This window comes from Mastigoproctus giganteus, chromosome 1, assembly GCF_048544385.1.
Source record: "Mastigoproctus giganteus isolate SK-2022 chromosome 1, ASM4854438v1, whole genome shotgun sequence".
Lineage (NCBI taxonomy): Eukaryota > Metazoa > Arthropoda > Arachnida > Uropygi > Thelyphonidae > Mastigoproctus > Mastigoproctus giganteus.
In genome coordinates this window covers 214,808,386-214,827,268 of record NC_143575.1, presented here as the reverse complement: position 1 = coordinate 214,827,268, position 18,883 = coordinate 214,808,386, and the positions used below count along the sequence as shown (strand labels likewise).

The window sequence follows — 18,883 nt, the reverse complement described above, 5'->3', positions numbered from 1 at the left end:
ACAAGCAGGTGGCACTGCTGTAGTTCTTTTATCTCCTGGAAACATCCAAATGGCTGACTCGGTAGAATTACTGTGACCTTGAAAATACCAATAATGTATAACTCAGCAACACGAGTATTTTTAAATACAATTTGGTATCCTGAAAACTTCTACATCAAAGCTATCAGGTAGCACAACTATTCTACTAAGAATTCCCAGTGACTGATTATAGTTCCTTAAAAATTTAATGACCTTGAAATTTCCTATGTTTTCCTATGTCCAAACATAATAATGATAGCCATTATAAAAAAATTCACAGTCCGAAAAATAAAACAACCTTTAGATCCCAAATCTTAACCTATCGCTCACCAACACTTATTTTATCTAAAATATAACTTCTTTTTTAGCAACACTCCCGAAAACCTTTATTAATTAATTTTAATAGTGCACTAATTTAGCTAGCATACAGCTGGTGCCACCAGCGCCAGCTATATTATTATTATATTATTATGTTTGACTATGTTATATTATTTTATTATTCATGTATGACTATATCATCCTTTAAAAAAAATTACAAATATTGCACAGACAAAATTACAATTATTCTAGTGTATCTGTGGTGAATATTTCCCCCAAGACTATAACAAAACCATTGCTCAACAGTTTCATAATGGAACTGTTAAAAAATTAAGGAAATTTTGAAAATTGGTCAGAAAAATTTTTGGAAAATTTTTCTGCAAATTTTTTTTTCTTTTATTATTATTATTAATTTTACTAAATAAAACCCATTGCAAAAGGAATCGGGTCAAAAGCTTGTTTAGTCTTTGAGTTATTCAAGTTCTAACTGCATTCCAGAGAGAGCGAGTGACATGAGCAAATTATTATATAGGATAATAAAGACAAATGTGATTAATATCCAGGACTATTTAGAAAAAGATACACTATTTATGATGTAAAAAATTAATAATACAATGAGGGTCATGCTTTCCAAGGTGTGATTGCCCTACCTGAGATTGTCCTACCTCTTCAACCTGTAGCGGGCAGCGGCCATTGTATACTTTACAATTTTGAGTTTAGTGTTTTATTATTAATTTTTTTGTGTTTGGATCATATAGGGACATTCATTGACATTTAGCTAGATAGTGGTCAATAACTAAAATATTATCCTTTTCAGAGAGGAATAGGCACATTTTGGCCTAAGTTGCCCTTGTGCCAATAAAAATCTACACCAACCAACCTTTTCAGAGTTCACAGACACTGATGTCCCCTTGAAGAAGTAGTGCTCTTGAATTCCTTGTCTTTATTTAATTCCAATTATATTATGAAAATGGCATAATATTTTGGTGGATGTGAGGGCATGTCTCCTTTGGACAGCAAGTCTTGCATTTACATTGTTAAGGATGAGAAACTTTCTTATTTTGTTTTTATTTTATTTGCAATATTTGGTTATTTTGGTACTTAGGTAGCAGAATTATGCCTTACCAAGTATAACCGTAATTGTAGTATTAATTTACTACATTTGTTTCATGGTAATTAGTATTTATTTTTCTAAATAGTCCAGAATATGATAATTATTTAGTCAATGTACAATTTTTTTTTTATTGGTTGAAGTTTATCGAATGTATTGAGTTATAATGCTCTGTATAATGAAAGTATGCCTGCCTAACAATCCAAAAAGTTTATTTATTTATATATTTTTTTGTGAATGTTATCTGTTGTATAACTTTGTAATCTCTTATAAGATCATGAGGTATTAAAAAGTGATCAACACCATTTTGTAATCCTTTGTGAATGTTAATTGCTTTGTAAATGTTCACAAGGGATTTAAAATGGTGTTAAATTCAAGAGGTGTTTCGAGAATACCTTTGGAATATATAACACGTTCATATGTGAAAAAGTAAGTTTTATTCTCCTCTACTAACTTGGCAATTTTATAAACCTCTCTCAGTGAGACAACTCTGGATTTAAGACAAATATTAAAAGTATTACTGTACTAACAGACAGCTCTGCTATTGTGCAAAGATTATGCTATGCATTCAGAGAAATTTATATGTACTTATATAATATGCTTTCATTCCATCTATGTTCAAGAAATTACTCTCTATACTTTCATTAAAACAATCAAATTTTGTTATAAAATTTCAATGTAACTATTAAACATTCTTACTTGAATTTTAGGGCCTTTACATAAGGAATTGCTATGAAAATAAATGAAACAAATCAAATACATCATGTGCAGATGTGAGTGTGTGAGACTTTCATTGTCTTGAAATTTAAAATTTTTACAATGCATGTATATTAATATAAACCTTAGCACGATTCTATTATCTAAATTATTCTGGTTGAATAGTACAATTATCTATTTCTGAAAATAGCTTATTTTTCATACTCAGTTTCTGGCCAGGGGTGTTTACAACTTCATTGTTACAGCAGCTAAACTGAACAGCACTCAGTTAATAACAGTGAGCTGAGTGTTTTTTGTGGCAGTATGCACATACATTTAATCTCCAAATCTTTGTAACAGTGACCTTGTGTTTTACCCCAGGACCATAGCCCCTTCATATCTTTGCAATAGATATAATACATTGATATATTGGACCAATTTTCATGCTATTTAAATTGTAGATGCATTATTAATTAGAAAGGTAATTACATTATCAGAATGAGTGTTGAAAAGAACTTCAACCAGATAACTTCACCCTTAAGTACAGGTCAGAGCTCCATGTATTTTTTTTTGGGATAGTCATCATACAGTGAGCTCCCACTATATTTATTTGTAATTAGGTGTTCATGTATGTTCCAAAGCATTGTATAGTATTTTGCAATTTTGTTAGATAATATATATCATGGTCTTTAAAGAAAATACCAAGGTTAATGATATTTATTTTTTTTTTTATGAATTATAAAATAGTAATTTGATTTTGAAAATTTTTGCCAGTTTGTATCTTAGTTGCAATGTACAAAATAAGTGTGAATTACTTAAATCATGCATAATGAATTCTGCTGGAAGCTAAACAAAACACTAGATAAAATTTAATGCTTTGGGCAGTACTTAGGACAGATTTCGCTTCCTATCATTAATACCATCCTGTTTACATCTTCAATGGACATTACCTATATAAAAAAAAAAATTCAGAAAATAAGTGTAAATTCAAATTATTTAGAAAAAGGAACAAACTCATTACTGTTATTAAAAAAATCATACATATTAAAATAGATATCAAAGTTGCTAAGGGAATTTTGATATCTGTTTGAACAGTTTACAAATGTTCTGATATCTATTGATAAACATAAGGCTCATGAAGTAAATCTAGAAATGGCTATGTTCAAGTTATTATAAAAATTGTACAGGTTAATTAGAAACAAATTTATGACTTACTGGAGTTCCCTTTTGACCTTTTTGGCCTGGAATTCCGTTAAGTCCAAGTGACCCTATATAAAAAGGGAATGGAAAGCCAAGATATAAGTAACTTAATAATAAACATTAAATTCAAATCAGAGTGACATCATATTTTACAGAATTTTATAATCTGTCCCAAACTTTAAATGATATGTTGCAGTTTTGTGAAAACATAAGGAATTTTTTAAAGTTTTATTTAACAATAAGAGTATTTAAATTAAGAAGTTCAATTTTATATCAGTGTATGGTGCCACATTACAATTAATTTCAAAATAATGGTTGTAAGGATGTAATTTTGTTTAATGTGATTCTGACAATATTTATATTGCAAAAATTATTTCCCTTGTGTAATAAAATATTTAAAGCAATTTTGGCAAAGCAGTGATGATTTAATTCAAATTCAGTTTCATCTATTAAAACTTTGACCCAGTAGGCTAAATTTTGTTATTTTGCATTTCGAGAATTTGATTGATTCCTATCACAATAGACTCTGTAGATTGCGCATAGTATCAGTCGAACAGCAAATGCACGATTCTCATTGGTAGCATTGGATATTGACAAGTTAGATTAACAGATACCCCACATATTATGTTTTCAGAGAAACAAATGGCAGTGTGGCTAATTACATTAATACGCATTAACTTTTTTATCCCTGTATATAGATGTAGATTGGCTGAGAGGTGGAAACTGAAGTTTAACATTGACAAATGCAAAGTACTGCATATGGGAAGCAATAACCCCAGAGTAACATACCAACTATGCAGTACTACACTCAGGATAGTGGAGAATGAAAAAAAAAGACCTGGGGATAATTGTGCAGACAGATATGAAGTTTTCTGAGCTGTGCAAATAGGCTGCAAGAGTAGCTCATGGGGTCTTGTGAATGATATATAGGAATTTTGTTAGCAGGGATAAGGGGTGATTATCACCTTGTATAAGGCAGTGGTCAGGCTACACCTTGAATACTGCATACAGGTCTGGAGGCCTCATTTTAAGGAAAGATATTGAGCTATTATATATATATTACACCGAAGGGCAATGATATTAGCAAGTGGAACAAAGGGTTGCTGTTACCAAGATAGGCTTAAGTTCTGCAAATTGCAGCATCTGAAGACTAGGCACTTGCAAGGTGATCTGATTGAGGTGTATAAGGCCTTGAATGGTTTGAGCAAGCTCAGTGCTGATGGGATTCTTTCTCTTGCTCAGATTCTGCACAGTTATAGAATAGATATATGGAAATTTGCCTTTAGCTAGTGGGTGGTTGATTGCTGGAACAAGCTTCCACCTGTCGTTGTGGAAGTTGACAGCTTAAATAAATTCAAGGCTGAACTAGACAACTTTTGGAGTGAATGGATGGGTGAAATGGGAAAGGTTTTTTTTTGGCTGATGCTATATATAAGCTTGCTTTCTTGCATCATATGCCTCTGCTAATACTATATGAGCGAGAAATGAAAAGTAGGGCAATATATATGATATAGTAAGACAAATTTTGTTTAAATGAAATTCATTATGTTCATTATATTTGTCTGCCATGTGAATCAACCTCGTCCCAAATCTATGGGAGGCAACAGGTGCCATCAACATATCAATTCCTGTTAATAGCTGCAAGAGACTGCCCTGCTGCACATACATTTCCTCCAGACTGAAACCACTTGCCTCAGAAAGATTTGGATGTTCTATAGTTCCCCATTGTCACCATGCCAAATGCTCTTGAACTGGTCTTGCCTAGTAACAGCATGCATTGTTATGCATCACAAGTGGTGCAGCATTAGTGAAAGTGGATGTTTTAGCTGTACCACTGGACATAGATGATGAATTCCAGAAATGCCCCTCACTGAAAGTTTATCCTTCTGGGACACTGCATGGTGTAGGATGATACTATCAATATTGAAAGTGATGATCAGCATAGCTGTGACTATATGGTTCACCACCATAAAAAAAAAAAAGAAACTTTTGATGTGGAAAACCTGGATGGCACCATCCATTTGACTGCTATATCGGTTTGGACTTGTAAATCTGTGCCCAGGTTTCATCATGGACCATGATATGCTGCAGTATTGCATTTACTTCATTGTGATTCCATTCAAGATGATGCTTAGCAATGGTGTACCTGCGATGTCTTTAATGATGTGACAAACTGTGAATTGGCTGATCCCAACCTACACAACCAAGTGGCACACTGTCCATTGCATCGCCACTTCCAGCAGTGACTTAAGGAGTTGAACATGCTCATCCAGGATGATGTTTACCTTGCATGTTGATTACTCTGCATAATGCCCTGGTCCTGGCAAAATGTTTTTTTGCCAGGACCAGGACATTATTCAGACCAGGCTATCCCAAACCATTGGGATAGCAATGGTTTTGGTTTGGGATAGCAACGCATCATCATCACTGCATGCTTCCTGCAGACGACTATGCCAACTAGGCTTTTTTTCCTAAAAAAAAAAAGGAAGATTTTTGTTCGATAAAATTAGTTTTAAAAAATACAAGAAAATTCAAATTGTCTGATATTTTAATTGTACTTATTTTGAAATTTTGCCCTTTTTAACAATTGTTTATCTTGTTTTACATACTGAAGGAACTCTTTACATGTAAAAGAGAAATTCATTGCAATCTGAAACTCTGCCTTGATTAATTCTCGGTGACTTCTGTTTCTGACATCTGTCCACTTCAATTTCATTAACAAAAACACCCTTTCTACTACAGCATTTGAGCCAGGAATACTTAATAAATATCCTGCTATTCTACTTATATTGGCTACATTTTCTTTAGGAACTTTGGAAAAAAAATCAAGCCACTTGTGCACATCACTTCCTGTACACTTAACACTTTCCAGCAACTTAAACCTATTGTCACAAAACTCTTCATACAACTCATCCAGATTTACACATTCTTGGAATTGAAAAATATCAATTGCTGTTTCAAAATCTCGATACTTAATTTCTTGTGTCCAGAGAAAAGTTTAACTTAGAACACTTATTTTTCTCACTGAAGTTATAGTTTTTTCTAGATATTTCAATAGATTTGAATGAAAATCACAATATTCATCAACAATCTTTTTCTGTTTGCATTGGGCATTGCAATTTTGAACTTTTTCAAAATTTGCTTTGTGGAATTTCCGAAGTATCAATTCTGGATTCTTTGGTCTATTTATTTCTGATCATTGTCATTGATTTGTATGAATCCATAATACTCAAGTCACTTTTTTCAAGAATTTTAGTAGTAACATCTAGCAATTCTCCAACATTGACAAAAAAGTTAAAAACCACTTGCAATTTTATTTCTGAATCTGTATCCTCACTTTGAAATAATTTGGATAAAAATTTGGGGCAATCATCAATACTTTGGAAATAGCTCTTAATAGCAAGCGAGTTTTGAAGTAATCTTTTGACAGTTGGTGTTAAGGACAACCATCTCGTTGGTACATGGCATACCAATTCAGACCAGTCCAGCTCCACAAAGTCAAAAAAATGATTCTAAGTTTTTCCTTATTTTAGCTGATACAGAAAAAAAATTGTAAGTTTTCAGTACAATGTTTTCTGTATCTACTTCAAAACTGTCACAAGCATATTTCATGGCATTATGCAATATATGGTTAGCACAATTAGCTTTAACAATGTTGGCATTACTTGCCCTTAACAACCAAAAAACAGAGTGATATTTTCCAAAATTTACATTTGCATCATCAGCACTGTGCGCAGAAATATATTTTGGGTTAAGCTTAAATGCCTCAAGCTTTTCTAACAACATTTCAGATATAGAAATAGCTGTTTCATCAGCCCTTTCAACAACACCTAACAATTTATTTTCTATACTTTTAGTAGGATGGATCAAAATGTCTAATGCATATGGGAAAAAGCCTGCTGCTGCCCTTGTTTGAAGCATCTATAGCAACACAAAAGAACTGACTGCATTTAGTTGGATCATTAAGAATGTCCACAAAGTCTTCTACACTTTTAGGAGCTAGAACATTTTTAACTAACAGTTCTGATTTTGTTCTTCCACAACACAATTTTGTTGCAATATCAGAATCGTGGAATAATGATGATACCAGTTTGTTACCACAGTCTAAACTATTATAACTATGATTATGTTTCACATTGTGGTGTATTAACCCTAGTTCACATGCTGTCACACTGTCATATTTTGGTTTTTTAAAACTAACAAAATAGTTTTATAACTTGTTTACACCCACATTTCCCTTTTCTTTTTGCTGATGCCCTTTGTATTGTGCATTCTGCTTAACATCAAATTGACCACCATGACTGATAGAAAAATTGCAGTAGGTATGATCCTCTGAAGAAGCTGGAGCCACCCATGCAAAAGTTTCTTCCCACTTCTTTAAGTAGACTTGCTTATACTGCAATTTCTTCTTTTTCTTGGGAGGAGTGTTGGGAGGACTAGTGGACTGTGATTCTTTACTCATTCTATCAAAAATTATTCAATGGCAATCTGAAAATAATAATAAAAATAAAAAAAAATTAATAGTAAAAGTTGCACAAATATCAAATATTGTTTGTCAGCTTAACAATGTCAGCTTCAAATGTGGAGAGAATTAAATTAACAGTATATAATAATTTGTTAATCTTACCTCATCAACAAATAATCCAAAGCCCACGTCTCTCCTAGGATCTTGCTCTCAATTTGAGAAGGAAAGAACTATTAAGAAGAAATAATGTGCACAAGTGTTTTTATATTTAAAAATACCAATAATAGCGCACAATGTACATTAAATTTCTATAAAGTTCAATATTCCTTACTATAAGTTATTAACAACTTCACGTTTCAACATGTGATAAACTACATTGCATCCTTCTCCCACACAATGGACAATGAAAGTGAAAGAACAATATGTTCTGCGACTTCTTCCTTCTTTCGCCTTCCTTATGGTAGGCAACTGTTGAAAAAACATTGTTACCAACAGTTTTTGAATAGTTGCAGCATCATCTGTCATCTGATGATGGTTGTGTTAGCCACCAACTTTTAACTATATTTACCAGGATATTTAAAACATGATTTTCATCATAAAAAGAAAAAAAAAAAAAAAAAAGAAAAAGGAAGAAACCTACTTACGGGCAAATTAAAAATGTAAACAGTAAAATCAACCAAAAAAACGTAAAGCTTACAGGAAAAATGTAGGACCTGGCAACCCTAAATTGCCAATAGTACTGTACTTCACATTATGATCGTGTGCAACCTGTACTTTGTATTTTGACATTAATTAACCTTAAAAAGCATTCATTGGGAACATTATTGAAATTTCAGAAACATGTTTTAGGGTGATTTTGAGATATAGACTTCCCTGGCTTGTCCACACGTGCCTTAAAGGGATAAAAATGAAAATCCAGTACATGGCCACCAAGCAGCATTATGCATGATTCATTGGTTTACAACCATTCTACACTAACAGCAGTGTTGCTACTAGTTTTCATTAATTCTTGTATATAACTATAATGATATGAACTATGAAATTACCAAAATTTTAGAACTGGGAAAGATAAGATTAGCAGTAACTGTTGGGCTACTTTCCTGTCAGGGAAAGTAGCCTAGCAGTTATTGTTAACCCAGTAAAGTTAAATTGATGTATATTCAGTGACTTTTTCCTCCCCACTCTTATTATGATAGTTGTGGACTAGACCATAATATACAAATCTTGAAATGAACAAAGGAAACTGAAAGATGTAACACGAAACATTTTGTGTAGGCATGACAAAATTGCTGATGGGGAATGGACGTCAATTTAACTTGACTGGGTTAACAATAACTGCTAGGCTACTTTCCCTGACAGGAAAGTAGCCCATTGGTGGCCTGTGCAATTAAAGGATGTTTCTGTCTGCTTGATTAGATTAAGTACATCTTATGATCTTTTCTTTTAAAGGTTATTTCAAGAACATAGTTTTAAGATTTAACAGAAAGATGTCATAGGTAAGCCAATAAGAATATCAGGCAAAATATGCTGCGTATGATATTACTGACTCAAAAGTTAGTTAATATCATATGAATGAGGTCAAGAATAATGCTTCCCCATGTAGTACCTCTAATGTGTTGATATAAAACATAGTCATCTGATTGATCCAGAAATATCAATTAGAAATATCAAATCTCATATCCTAGTATATCTCTTGAAAATTAAAGTTCCCCGTGACAATACATTCATAGCTGCTTTGCCCATTCCATTTGTCTGCATAAATATTCATACTCATTTGGTTTGTAGCACATGCTCAATCTCATATTTGCTTTCCCATCACATATGTCACACCCACAGACAAAATAACAAATTCTGCCCGCTTCTTCATGAGATGCTTGAATGGGCTCTTTTTATTCTAGGTATTAGATAAAATAATATCAAGAGAGTATGTCTTCTAAATTAGTCATTCTGAAACTTTGTCTCACAATCCTCCTTCTGAAGGACCATCTTTGTTTGCCTCTCTTCATACCACAAAAAACTCAGTTTTTAGTACTGTATTTCTTATGCTTACTCTTGCTGAATGTATCATGATTGGGAAGCAGCTTATAAGCACCTTAAAATTACTGAACACCACCAATGCTAGATTATCAGTCTGTCAGCACTTTTCAGAGAACTTAGTTTCAAATTCTGGAGTTATTCCTTAGTCATTTTTTTACTGTCAATTACTTTAAGTTTTTTACTTTCCAAGTGTATCTTATTACTTCCCAAATAATAAGATAACATGGGATTACCATTAATCAAATGCACAAAACATTTTGTGATATTATATATTAATTGCCATTTATCAGACCAATTAAATAATTAATGTACATAAAATAAATAAATAAATTTTCTGTTTATACTCTAGGACAACCACATGATCATAGGAGTTCACAAGATAGAGAGAATACAAGAAACAGCACCATATTTAGCAGTCATGGGTTTGAATCGTAGTCATTCAAAGCACGTGTACTTATATGCACCCTTCTACATGACCACTTGGCTATGGCTGGAGCCAAAATAAATTTTCTGTTTATACTCCAAAGTGCCATATGGTCAAAGGAATACCAGAAACAGCACTGTATTTAGCAGCCACTGGCTTGAACCCCAGTTTCTCAAAGAACGTCTACTTATGTACCCTCATGCCTAACCACTTGGCTAAGGCAGCTTCTTGTTGAAGTAGCATATCTTGGTTACTACTATTTACCAATATCAACAAAACTTCAGATTACCTGTTGTACCTTCATCAAAGTCAGAAATGAGGGACCCAACACTGAATCCTGTGGAACTCCACTTGTGACCTCAGTTCACTCAGAGCAACAACAACAGTGCATTTTGGTTAATTGGGGCACTGGTTAATCGGGGAAGCTGCTTATTTGGGGCAAATTATGAAGAACAGAAACAAAACAAATATTTAGCTTGAATTTGTTCCGCTTATTTGGGCCAACTCGCTGCTTAATTGGGGCAATGAAGGTCTTGATTGAACAATAAACTAATTTAGATGGTTCCGTAACAAAGAGATCATGCGGGCAGCAGCCGAATCAGTTATTGCGAAGTCGTGCTGTACAGTGGTTGTTTTACGTTTGTTCTGTGTCATGGTAATCGGATTCTGAAGAAATTTTGCTTGCAGTTGTTTGCGATCACACTAGGTACATATGTATACATCTTGTGGGTTAGAATAGATTAAAAACTGTACCAAACAGTGCACTGATTTTGGTTTCCCCCTCCCCTTTTTTTCAATACATTGAAGACCCCTGTCAAGATGCCACGTAAAGATTTGTCGCTTTCAGAAAAAATCGCTATTCTTGACAAGATAAAGTCAACCTCCTAACATCAGTTATTTATTAGTTATTTGGTTTTTAGGAGCATTAGCAACTAAGGCCATATTGCTCCGGGATATGCGGTGGTCATTCTCCGACCTTTCCGCATCCTCCGTATTTGGTGGTGACGGGCTCGAACCCCGGTCTAATCAAGAAGCGTGTGCTACGTGCTGCTGCTCCTTCCCACCTGGCTACGGAGGCGCCCCCTAACATCAGTCATCGTCAGGTAGTGGAGATAATAAAGGTGCCAAAATCTACAATTTCACGACTGCTACAGCAGAGGAGTGGACATTGCGCTTGGATTTAAAGAAAACATCTCATAAGTGAAAGAGGGAAGGCAAAGATCCAGACGTTGAAGTTGCTTTGAATCAATGGTTTTCCACTGTATCTAAATGAGGAGTGCGTGTAAGCGGCCCTATTCTAAAAACCAAGTCAGAAGAGTTGGCCAAAAAGCTAGGTCACGTAAATTTCAAAGCGATGGATGGTTGGTTGTCTTGATGGAAGTGTAGACATGACATTAGATACAAAAAAGCACATGGCGAGAAGGACAGTGCTGAGCAATGGAAATCTGAAAAACTGCCAGAGTTGCTTAAAAAATTTAGTGGGATGACATTTACAATGCTGATGAAACAGGTCTGTATTATCGTGCTACGCCGGATGGTTCCCTCAGCTATCAACACATAACACTGTCCGGTTCAAAGAAAGAAATGGATCGTGTAACAGTGTTGTGCTGCTCAAACATGTCAGGAAATGATAAACTCAAACTTTTGGTTATTGGTAAAAGTGCCAAACCTCGTTGTTTCAAGGGGCTTACAATAGGCAGTTTGCCAGTTTCGTATTATGCCAATAAGAAGGCATGGATGACCACATATATTTTTACACAATGGCTAATGAACTGGGACACGGAACTGCAATGGAAGTCCAGAAAAATTCTGTTGATATTGGACAACTGCACTGCACACTCTAATGTAGCTGGTTTTAAAAATATTGAACTGGAATTTTTAACCCCTAACACCACATCCCTGATACAGCCTATGGACGTGGGAATTATAAAAAATTTGAAGACCTATTATCACGGAAAGGTGGTTAATCACATCCTTGAAGCAATTGAGGAAAATCTGCTGACATCTTCGAAATCAATAGAGATTAGTGCAAAAGTTTCAATGTTAAAAGCTGTACAATTTATCGCCGATAGCTGGCGAGGAATAAGCAGCAAAACAATTCGGAATTGTTTTGCTAAATGTGGTTTCACGACTAATTGTGATTCAGACGTGATAAGCTGTACAGAAAATGAAATGGCTTTGGAACTGCAACAGGTCAAAAATTGTGAAGAATTTTTAACGATTGATGATAACCTTCAATGCCACGATGAAAATGAAGATTATGAGGAAACGATTATTGAACAAATTGCGGAAAAACACTCAGAGACACCAAAAGACCAAGAAAATGATGACGATGATATACCTAAAGCGAGTGACTAACCAGGATGCCAGGAAATGTATCGCTGAATTGAGATGTTATTTCATGCAGGAAGGCAATGAAGGCAGTCCTTTATCAGCATTAGATACCTGCGCCGACTTTGTTCAATTGCAGTCCATAAAGAGAACATGTCAGGGTACACTTCATAATTTTTTTTCAAAGTAAGAACCCTTAAGTAATGTGTAACCTTTGCTTGACACGGACATTATTCTGTACTATATCTTCATTTTACATATGTACATTATATGTACATACATACATTTCGTTTGCTTTTAGCTTTAGTTATTTTTAAATAAATGTGTGCGCCAATATAACTTAAATACAGTGTGCTTTCTTTAAATACCACATTCCCTTTATTTTATTCATACCTTTTTGCCTCCATTAGAATGTGCTTTTCAGCTCATTAAAATTTCGCTTAATTGGGGCAGCTGCTTAATTGGGCCAAAGTGATCTGTCCCAGTTAACCGGAATCGACTGTATTTATAATCACTTTGTCTTTCACCATTTAAACACTTCAATCCAGACAAAGTTTTCCAATGGATTGAAGGTTTTTTTTCTTTTGTTATACAAAAGGCATTCATGTGAGAGTTTGTCAATGCCTTACTAAAGTCCAAATATATTCTGTCCAAATCATTCTTTGCATCCATTTATTTTGCAATAACTTCATTATAACCTATCAGATTAGTTAGACACGTTTTTCCTTTACCAAACATAATTATATGCTGTGTTTTTATATAATTTTATTCATATCCAGATGCTCCTGTAATACAGCTTTAATCATGAATGCATTAATTTTTCCTACTAGAGAAATTAAACTTGCCTTTGTAATTGCCCATTTTCCCTTGGAACAATTCACAAATTGAAAAGGCACTTATGCATTAACATACTGGTTAAATATAACAGATAAGAATTAGCAATCAATCTCTCTCTCTCTCTCTCTGTGCTTCCATTAATATCACTGAATAAATTTCATCATCTCCTCATGCCTCTTTCACATTTAAAGCACGATAATTTCTTTTACACTTCATTTTCTGTGATAACATAGTTTTCTTGTACCTAATATCTGTTATCTGGGCCAATAGTACTGTGAAGGATGCTCACATATAAATTTTCATTCAAAAAGAATTATTTATCTCATCAGCTGTCAGTTTAGACTCATCAGCCACGTTATTAAAGTTATTCTTCTAGTAGTCTACTACAGTTCAGGCTCTTTCTTCTAGCTTTTATGTATGCAAAAACTATTGTTATTGACCCTCTTTCTAAGGTGTTCTCATCCATCTTAATTAATATTAATTAATATTTGTCATAAGGTTTAGTGTCTCTTGATAATTTGTATTCATCTCATACAACTTTCTTGTTATTAAGTTCATCAGTTAAGTGGTCATTAGTTTAGTCTAGACCCGGAACAATAACCCTTTAAGATATTAATGAGCAGTGTCTAAAATTATTCCTTTGAACATTTAACATTTATACTTGGTAGATTTATCAAACAAGTAAAATTCTGCCCTTTTAGTCTTGACTACAGTTTAGATATTTTCTCACATTAATACATCATGATCACTACTCACCAATGATTCTTTAATGCAAAAATTCTCAATATCAGCTGAATTTGTGATGCACCCATTCAAAGTGAAATGATACTCTTCTTTCCTGATAATATTGTGGGCAGATGAGCATCATCCCCCCCAAAAATGGTTGCTCTCACCAAATAAAGGTCTGTACAGAATTATGATCTCACATCTGGCTAGTATGAGCTTGGCACACACAGGGTTCTGAGCTGGATATCATCATTCTTCTCTTTCTTGGTGATTCCCTTCTACTTCTCTCTCTCTCTCAGGGTAATTAAGAACATTTTTTTTTGGCTGGTGCAGCATAAGCCTCAGGCTTCCTTGTTCCATATGGCTAATAATAATAATAAAAGTAACAATAATGAAATTATAGTAATCTTATAATACCGTGATAAATCTGACTAAAAATAAATAGCAAGTGCTTAAAAAATGGTACTCACCTTGTAGAAATCTGCAATAAATTTATTGGTAGATGGTGGCTAAATTTAGGTTGGAAGGTGCATTAAAAAGAACTACGGCGGAGAATGTGGTGAAAATATTTTAAACAGATTTTAAAATGAGCGCAAGGAAGTAGAAGTGCAGATCTCCAATCCTTGGTTGTCGTAAAGAGGTTAAAGGACACAAGTAAAAAAAAGAAGACCGGTGATGCCAATAGTCATTACGAGGGACTTTCGTTGAATGAAACATCATCAGTTGGCAAATGGGAGAGAAGTGAGCACATGTTGTATTTAAAGTTTATCTATACTCTTGTGATGCTCTTTTTGACCCTTGGGAACTTTAGCCGGTGAGAGGTTGAAGGGAAGTTTAGCGTTAATAATATTGAGATCGGAATAGTGTCGGTACCATTCAATGGTGAGGGCTTCATACTGAAGAATTCTGTAGCTCAATTTAAGTTTAATAATGGTGATGGCAGAGTCAACAAGGGGGGTGTGGTTGTGGGTTTTAGCGTGGATTGTTAACTCAGTGCAGGATTTATCTCAATAATATAATATATCATAAAATGCCAACCAAACTGTGACACCTGTTACATCGGCAGCACTACCACCAAATTCGGTTCCTCCACAACTTCCAATACTCGCGCATACTACCACTTCAACAGTTTCAAGACAGGTCAATCCTGCACTGAGTTAACAATCCACGCTCAAACCCACAACCACACCCCCCTTGTTGACTCTGCCATCACCATTATTAAACTTAGATCGAGCTACAGAATTCTTCAGTATGAAGCCCTCACCATTGAATGGTACCGACACTATTCCGATCTCAATATTATTAACGCTAAACTTCCCTTCAACCTCTCACGGCTAAAGTTCCCACGTGTCAAAAAGAGCATCACGAGAGTATAGATAAACTTTAAATACAACACGTGCTCACTTCTCTCCCATTTGCCAACTGATGACATTTTATTCAACGAAAGTCCCTCGTAACGACTATTGGCATCCCCGGTCTTCTTTTTTTCACTTGTCCTTTAACCTCTTTATGACAACCAAGGATTGTAGATCTGCACTTCTACTTCTTTGCTCTCATTTTAAATATTTCTGCTATTTCCTAAATTGTTTTATAATTTTTATTACTGTGATAAGAGCACTAATTTAACAGTAATAAAAATATAGTGGTTAAATAAAACTACGTTACAAACTCAATATACTTGTTATGAAACAATTTCCTCTGTAGTGCAAGAAAATAGCAAAGACAACATATGCTGCTGCACTGCTTTGTGTTTTACTTGTGCTGCTTAGGAATTGTAATATACTTTTGTTGACCATTACAACATAGAAAATAGTATCAGTAATGAATTACATTGAATTAATAAATGAACGACCACACTGAAACAACTGTTTTTTTTTTTTTTCCTTGTTACTCTTTCTGTAGAGTTTATGAATGTATGAAAGCATTTTTACTGTGTACATATTGCATGGTACACACACACAATGCAATATGTACATAGTAAAAATTGCATGGTACACACACACAATGGGATACCTAAACAAATGTGTTCATTTGCATTTTTAGGTATAGAATTACGAATTGCATAAGATAATCACAATATTAAACATTCTTTTTAAACAAATCAAATACTAATTACCTTAAAAACGATCCTACCTTTGGTTCTCTTTACAGGTAAGTATTATCTGATTAGGTCTGATTATGAGCATAAATTAGTTTAAATAATCATTTATATTTCTTATTAAATGACATTATCAAGTAAAAAAAAATCAGTACAGCTTTTTACCTTTTGCTCCTCTACAGAAACATACTGGTGGAGTCCTCCTTTTATTTCTAACCTGCATGGTACTGTCACTTTCTTTATTCCTCAAATAATCAGAGTGTGCAATAGCAGGTGGAGCTCCATGACATCCATCTATTGGATAAAGATTGATTAGCATTAGATAATATTAGTGAACAGGTTGAAATATAAAATAAAGGATAGATAACATCACTTTCAGAACGAGAAAGAGTGAACCCTAATGCTTTAAAGCGTAATTATTGTGATGAAATCAAAAATTTCTAAGATAATTTCAACGGGAGTATGTGACAAATAGCCGACCGGGCTAGCCGGGTGGGTAAAGTGCCTGCCTGGTAACCCAAAGGTCGCGGGTTCGAATCCCGCCTCGGGCTTGGATCAAAGTACTGCAAAAACCTTGGGAGGTGCATTATGGCCACAGAAGCCGATGCGCCAACAACTACCAAAAAAAAAAAAAAAAATGTGACAAATAGTTTAAACATGGGCTTTTTTAGTGTTTTTACTTTATATTATAAAATACACTGGTCCGATTGAGGTGTATCTTGAATGGTTGGTTTGAGCAAGCTCAGTGCTGATGGGATTCTTCCTCTTGCCCAGATTAATCACCTGAGGGGTCATAAATTCAAATTGAGGAAAGACTGTTGTAGAATAGATGTGTGGAAATTTGCCTTTAGCCAGTGGGTGGTTGATTGCTGGAACAGACTTCCATCTGGTGTTGTGGAAGTTGATAGCTTAAATAAATTGAAGACTGAAATAGACAAACATTTGGAGTGACCAGATGGGTGAAATGGGAAGGTTTTTTTTTTTTTTGGCTGATGCTGTATAAGCTTGCTTTCTTGCATCATATGCCTTTACTAATGCTAATGCTAAAAAGGGAACCATGTTAAATAATAGTTTAAAGGAACTATGTGAGTGATTTAAACAGTGCTTTAGTTTGAACTCTCAGAGGAGGCAAAACAAACACATGCCTTTTCATGTTTGTGGGGGAGGACAAAAAAAACCTGAACATATATATTTGCAGTGGAGGGCAACATTTTCATGTTTACATCCAGGCACTTGACACAGTACTGACTTACCATTCTTTTGGACAGACCTTGGAACGTTTTTGTTATAAAAATAAGTAAATAAAACTAGCGTACTGTTTTTTTTCTCCTAGGTTTGTTAGTGCATATGCATAATGTACCTTTTGATTCACCATTTCCATCTTCATGTAATAATTCAACTCCCAGTAGATAGATTTTATGAAATTTTATATTTGGATCTTTTAGAATTATTTGTCAAGCTATCCCAAACTTAATTAAAATATAAGAGGGATATTTCTTTCATTTTGATTATTATTATTTTCATACATATCTATATACCATATAAACATAGGCTATCTATATACAGTACCATGTATTGTAGCTGAAGCACTATATATTATGATTGTTGCAGTGCCCTGATTAGAAGAATGAGTGGACAGTATGGAGAATGCACAGAAATGAAATGTTCAAAGTTTGCACATAAAAGTTGTTGATTTGTTAAAAATCATGAATTATTACTGTTTGATAACACACCTGAAATGTAATGTGCTGCATACATTAACTAACTTGTCCTTTTAAATAGAATAATTTTACTGATGTATAGTCAATGTACAAACCACCTTTGAACAGACACCAGTTGTTTAAAAGGATTGGAAGCAAAATTGGGAGATCAGGAGTGTCAAGAGCTAATGAGGACTCTGGTGGAAATACACAGTGCCCCTTCCCTTGTGTGTGTGTGTATATGTGTTTATGTGTGTCCACATGTAGATGTGAGGGTTGAAAAACAACAAGTCAATTCTAACTTATAATTAATGAATAAGATAAAAAAATTAATAAAATAAAAAAATGCATTAATGTTATTTTAAGTTTGTAGAATTTTTTTGGTGATTATTAAAAATGAATTTAACTATTTAAAAAAATGTAATATTAAGGTCTCAACAGGGGCCCCTTGAACAGTTGTGAGTTAGATACTGTAGATCTTCCACCCACATTAGTCCCAGGGAAGATGAACATAAGAGAACAAATTTATCAAGTAAAAATTATAAAAATAAATAAAATTGATACAAAGTTTGCTTCATAGGTTTTTTACCTTGAATAATGTTTTCAATTACATTTAATAAGATGCAATCATCTTATTCTTCATATGATAAAAGGCAGCCATAACAAAGTAGTCAAACATGACGGTACATTTGTAATAGGTTTGAGTTGACACTGTTAAAATACTGTGTATTTTAACAGTCCCAGTATCCTCTCTATATTGAATTCCTCCAATCTTATGTTGTTGTCCTGGAGTATAAATAAAAAATTTATTTATATTTTTCTGATGAAGTTTTTTTCAAGAAATTTTGATTCTGTAATATAAAATTTCTTGGAGCAACCGATGAATAGAGAGGAATAAATAAAAAAAAGTTATTAATGTACA

The 18,883-nt window shown here is 33.9% G+C and overlaps 1 protein-coding gene across 1 annotated transcript in view; it reads right to left on the bottom strand.

The window, feature by feature from the left end:
• Window positions 1-2,922: 2,922 nt before the first annotated feature.
• LOC150091513 (uncharacterized) overlaps window positions 2,923-18,883 on the bottom strand; it is a 31,511-nt gene continuing 15,550 nt past the window's right edge. Inside the window, exons 3-5 of the mRNA XM_090384297.1 lie at window positions 16,427-16,555; window positions 3,359-3,411; window positions 2,923-3,093 (exon numbers count right to left, since the gene is read on the bottom strand). Coding sequence (XP_090240423.1) covers window positions 3,013-3,093; window positions 3,359-3,411; window positions 16,427-16,555 — 263 coding nt within the window. The 3' untranslated portion in view covers window positions 2,923-3,012. The remainder of the gene's footprint in view (window positions 3,094-3,358; window positions 3,412-16,426; window positions 16,556-18,883) is intronic.